The sequence below is a fragment of the Arachis ipaensis genome, chromosome B08, assembly GCF_000816755.2.
Source record: "Arachis ipaensis cultivar K30076 chromosome B08, Araip1.1, whole genome shotgun sequence".
Taxonomy (NCBI): Eukaryota; Viridiplantae; Streptophyta; class Magnoliopsida; order Fabales; family Fabaceae; genus Arachis; species Arachis ipaensis.
Window position 1 is genome coordinate 7,461,655 of NC_029792.2, and position 5,992 is coordinate 7,467,646.

The 5,992-nt window shown below is 33.5% G+C and overlaps 2 protein-coding genes across 2 annotated transcripts; one reads left to right on the forward strand and one right to left on the reverse strand.

Moving 5' to 3' along the window:
* On the forward strand, positions 570 to 2,355 carry LOC107610341 (putative zinc finger protein CONSTANS-LIKE 11). Its single transcript, XM_016312401.2, has 4 exons — positions 570 to 1,514; positions 1,667 to 1,744; positions 1,835 to 2,121; positions 2,226 to 2,355. Exons 1-4 carry the CDS (start codon positions 942 to 944, stop codon positions 2,353 to 2,355), a joined length of 1,068 nt encoding a protein of 355 aa, XP_016167887.2. The 5' UTR covers positions 570 to 941.
* Positions 4,071 to 4,466, reverse strand: LOC107610340 (B-box domain protein 30). The gene has a single exon (XM_016312400.1). The coding sequence runs from the start codon at positions 4,464 to 4,466 to the stop codon at positions 4,071 to 4,073; it is 396 nt and encodes a 131-aa protein (XP_016167886.1).

Consider the following 5,992-nt stretch of genomic DNA (forward strand, 5'->3'; position numbering starts at 1 on the left):
CAAGTCTCAAGTTTTAATTTTCAAAAAATATAAGAGAAATTGGCATGATGATTTTTATGACGCATTGAGTACCCACAATCCACAAATATATACCAAATAATTTTACAATTTCAAATTATTTTCAGCAAATTAATATTGAACAACAAAATGTGACAAATGTGACACATAATTATCATCAAGCTCAAAAACAACAAAATCAAAATCTATCCCCACAAAACACAAAACAAAATCTGTTACTGCCAAGTAATAATCCCAAGTGTATCCTAAATCCAATTTAAAAATCTGATATCACCTTTTTTCACAAACTTCTGGCCAGTATTAAATCTTTAATTTCACCATTTTGTTTAATGTCCTAGTAAAACGGCTATTATAATTACACCAAAATAAGATGAATGAGTTTTCAGCCTCAAACTCATCCTAATCAGAGATGCCAACAATTCTTGAAGCTCATGTTTTGCCACATGAGACACATCAATTATAGCAAACCTATGAAAACCGTTAATAAATAACAACCTTTTTTTTTTTCGGTTACTACTATGTTCATGCCAAATTCAACCAAGCTTACTACTATACTAGCTAGCACCCTCAACACTACAATCTTTTAACACATTTTGCTCGTGCTAGTTACCAAAATGTTCGTATAAGAGATATATTGACGATGATGATGATGATGATGCATGTTGAATTTTGTTATGCAGGTTTGGCTTAATTTTGTTTTACAAAAGAAAAAAGAAAAATTGGTGCTATGTTATTTTTGAAATGATGCTTTAATCTCGTTGGTTGATTTCATTGAAATGGTAAAGGATTAGGTGCTGCATGGTTCTCAAGTTGGAGGATTAGATTAAACAAAAGCTGAATTGCCTCTATTGTAAAGCTTTGTTAGTTTTAGTTTAGTTTAGTTTAGTATAGTATGAATGAATGAGTGACATTATAGTTATAGGATGATCATGGAACCCATATGTGAATTTTGTGGGGTTGTAAGAGCTGTGGTGTATTGCAAGTCGGATTCTGCGCGCCTATGCCTGAACTGTGATGCATCTGTGCACTCTTCCAATCCCCTGTCAAGCCGGCATGCGCGCTCTCTCCTCTGTGATCTCTGCTATTGCCAAGCAGCTGTTGTTTGTTGTGTAGATCATAACATGTGTGTGTGTGAAGCCTGTGAATGGAACCAGAATGAGTGCTTATTGAGGGGACACGGCCGCCTGCTGTTGAAGTTCTATACCGGTTGTCCCTCTTTCGAGGACTTGTCTAGGCTCTGGTCCTTTGTGTTTGATGCTAACTCCTCATGTGGTGGTGGTGGTGGTTTGGAACCAATTAGTACACTATGTGTGGAAAGACCTGATAATGATGATGGTTTATTTGATTTGGTGAGTGACAAGTTGACTGAGATACAACCTTGCTTCAAATTCGAGCCTTGGACGGATCTGTCTCCCATGATTCCATCAAATCAAGATACCATGCAATTCTGCAAAGATCAAGCACTTTTTTCCCCTCCAGAATCAAACCAGCCAAAGGTAGGTATCATTCATTTTGGTTGAGATTTTGTCTAAGTATTTTATGTTCTAGGACAGTTACTAAAAAGGCCTAAAACTTTGAGGTTGAGAATTTGTAATCTTCTTTGCATGCTTTGATTAGTACCAGTAACAATACTTATGGAACTTAATAGCTGCAGGGATGTTCTAATTTCAACTATCTTGGAATCGATGAAGGAAATGGTTTATGTCCTTCTGCGGATTCCATTGAGGTAATCTCACTAATCCATTTAACTCTTGTTTCTTAAACTCCTCATTGATATGCAAACTTAATTGTCACAAATGAGATTGTTTAATTTTAGGCATCATCATCAGTCCAACAAGATTTTGTAACCTTTCAGTCTCCGAGCATGACGCCGACCTTCCACAGTAATGTGAATTGTGCTCTTGTGAGTCCTATTTACAACAGAGACATGAATCTTGGATTCCCTCAGGGCCAAGTTCATTCGAGCATATCGATGGAATTATCCAGCATTGCTGGAGACAGTAGTGTTACTGATCTAGATTGTGAGTTGTCCAATGAGATACAATGCCCACAGAGAAGGGCCAAAGCTAAAATGAGATACAATGAGAAAAAGAAAACCCAAATGTGTGTACCTTTAACTCTTTACACTGATACATAATGGTTAAAATGTGATGATTAGTTGATTATTATTCTCTTAACTATGCAATTTGCTGATCTCATCTGTGTAGGTTCGGCAAACAAATAAGATATGCATCTCGGAAAGCGAGGGCCGAGGCAAGAAAACAAGTGAAAGGTAGATTTGTTAAGACAGGAGAAGAATATGATTATGACTCTCTGCTGCAGAATAAGCTTGAATAAGCATCCAATGTGCAATCACTATTTTTTCATGCAAGATGTGATTCTGTTTTGCAAACTAGTCCTTAAACATTGTGCATACATTGTTTTTGTTCTGAGTTCTCAATGGAACAAATTATTTAATGCAACAAGATAATTGTTCAAATCCTGTTGGAGCTTTCTAACAGGTTTCGCAATCAAAGGCATTAGTGTTTAGATGAAAACAAAGGTATGCAGAAGTGTGCACTTGGAAATTTGGAGAAGAAGGAGTTGCATACATATCATGATATTCCATTTTCTTTTATATGTAATAAATGCTAAGAGGTACAGGCATGGAACATAGAGGAGCATGAGGTTTGAAGTGAACAGATTCGAATTGCATCACAAACAAACAAAGAAGGTAAGATAAGTACCTCTATATATCAAACAATCTTATCTTCTTTTTGTTTTCAAATAAATAAGGAAGCCTCTTTTGTTGCATAAGCATTAGAGTTGAAGATAGCATATGTTTTCCCTTCTTTAAATATTCATTTGAAGGTAAATGTTTTTCAAAATAATCTTCTGTCTTCTCTTTTGACATTTGTATTTTCATCTAGTATTAGCAGGCCTATATGTTCTTCCTTGGAAAGTAAGCACCAGATTTTGGAAAATCTTGATTCTGTTTTGATCAGACACTAATCATTGTCAACTGTAGATTGAAACATTTTTTGGAAGCCAGTTTCAGCAGCAGCAACTTTGAAATCCTCTCTGTTGCCTCAATAATCCTCATCATGCTTTGTACTTCATATTTTCTTAGGGATTGGTAAATATTCTTTCAACAATGATTCAAACATTGTTTGAATGCCATCAAAGAATTTTGTTTTTGTCACTTCTTTTTTCCAATGAAATTGGAGATATTAATGACTATTTGCTTGTTTGACAAATACAGGTTTTAGTACCAGCACTGCATAAATCTGTTTTGGACCTCAACCATAAATTAGGAAAAATGACTCATCATATCATAAGCTTCTAAGTTGTTAGACATTAAGTTAAAAAGCCATAACAATTTTATAGCATAAATTCATCTTGATTAAGATTAACTCCTTAAAGAAACAGAACATTCAGATAATATCATCAGGATAGTGTTGAATTTAAAGATTGGAAAAAAAATGTTTAAAAAAATGAACATCCCATGCTATTTTGAATAGTATTTTAGTTCTCATGCCAATTTTAGTTCTCATCCTAAGACTCTGATGCAATGAATCAAAGGAAGAATCATTGGAAGAATCTGATCAGCTAGGAAAGAAAGTGATGTTTTCATGTTGCCTTCTAATAATTGGTTGCTGATGAATCTTTAATTGTTAACTAAATATAATTATGACTTGATCATCCATGTAACTCTGTATAGAAATTAAACTTGGTAGTTTTTTTGAACATATAATTCATGATACAAGCAACTGAAGCAAGAATCCATATCATAAAAACCAGTTCACATTGATTTGGTATATTGAAATCTACAAGAAGTTAAAGAGATCTAAATTAACATTTCACATCATCAACACCTTTCTTATTCTGTGTCATCATGATATATATTCATCAACTATTACACCAACCTATAAATATAACTGATACATTATGATTAATTTATATTATATGCTGTCCACTAAACTCTCTCTATCTAAGAACCTGAGGATACAAATTAAATCATCCCCAACACAGAAAATCATCTCTAAAAAGGAAGAAAAAGATGGAGAATTAAATCAAAGAGACAAGGAAAGACCAATATCATCATCACCATCATCATTGTTATCATGCATTATCCTTGAACATGTTGTTGTTGTTGTGTTGGTGCTGTTGTTAGGAAGATTTCCATTGGCCCAACTTACATTAACAGGAAGAATAACCTCTGATGAAGCACCAATAACACATCTTCTTGTGAGATTGCTGCATGTGTTGCAGAGAAAGCATCTAATGTGTCTAAGGGCCAAGAAATTTGCTTCATGAACCCATCTGTCACATTTTCTACATAGATATGCATCATCAGCATGGCAATACAATGAAGCCCTTAATCCACATAACTCACAACAACATGTAGAAGAAGAAGAAGCTATTCCTCTTGTTGAGGCATGCCCTTTTCCTTGTGGACCTTTGCACATGTTGAGAAAACTATATGGTAGCTATAATAACCTTTGTAATATGATTTTTTTTAATAAAATTTGTGTATATTGGAATATATTGAGAACAAGCCTTTATATTCAGTTTGAATCACATACATGTTCTTTGGACATATTCTTTAGGACAAGGACAAGGATGCCACTGCGTCACGTAATCACTTTTTTTTTTTAATATAACAAAAAAAAATTGCCCCACATTTGTCTTATTCCCTATGAAGCCAAGAGGGTCAATTTGGTCATTTAAGATATAAGGGAGAAAATATGTGAATCCTATATAGTTTTGACAAAGTAGGATAATTGATGAACACATGATTAAGCTTTAAAGTTCTTATAAGATGCTTCAAGGGTTGTTATGAGCCATAATTTGTGTTTGTTGAGTGGTTAGAATTGAAAAAAAAATGAGGTTCCTAAAGTAGAAAGGTTTATTGTATGGTGTAGAAAGCACCTTTTAAAAACTAGTGACCCATCAAAGAGGAACGTTCCATTTGATTCAATTGCACCACGTAATGCCACTTGAATTGGAAAACATTATTATTTTGATTGATTGATTGATTTTGTGCTACTTGGCATTGTTTGAGATTTGAGAACTTCTTTTTTGTGTAGTTTTGTGCCATTGTTTTTTCTTTCTCAATAAAAAATCCTATGAAGTGTCTTTTTGTGAGGCATTGGAGGAGAACATGTCCTTGTCCACAAAAATGTTCTTGAGGATGACACATTATTATGACTCCACATGTATGGTTCAAACTTCAGGTGCATCACCCCATTATCTGCCATATCAATAATAATAAAATTAATTAAGAGTTTTAATTTGTCAAATAATTCTTAAATTATCAATTGAAAACATTTTATAAATACTAATAAGTGTTAGTGATTCCAAAGAAACAGGAAGCTAATGGACGTGGGAGAGTGCAAACCAATTCATTTTGGATTTGGATCGCCTAAAATGATGCATGATGCATCATGCATGTCCATGCAATTTATGGATATGATGTACCATATGTATAATCATTAGCTAACAACACATAATTGAATGTTTGAATAAATTAAAATTATTAGCATATTATATGGATTTTTTTTTTCTATCAGTAAGTATTATTAATAAATTATTGATTGAGTTTGGTGATGATGGAGGACGAATTTTGTTATGAATTGTAACCGTTCAATTGGCACAACAGACAACCACAAAAGAGGCTATCAGATTGGATGGGAAGCAATCATGTTTAAATTATTGGACTGAGAAAATTAAATGAAAGGAAAATTGTTTATGATTTGGCACAGTTGAGGTATTGGGAAAGATTTTCATTATTATGAGGTAATTGAAAACTTGTGAATTAGTGCAATGATTGATGATTGAAGCATAAAAAAACAGATGACATAAACATATGTATAATGGAACGTACTAAATGGCCACCAAAAATGTTAAAGCAGAATCCACATTGCAAATATTTCACGCCACTCTGAAAAAGCTAATTAAGGAAATGTATGTTGTTTTAATTTGAATGAAACTT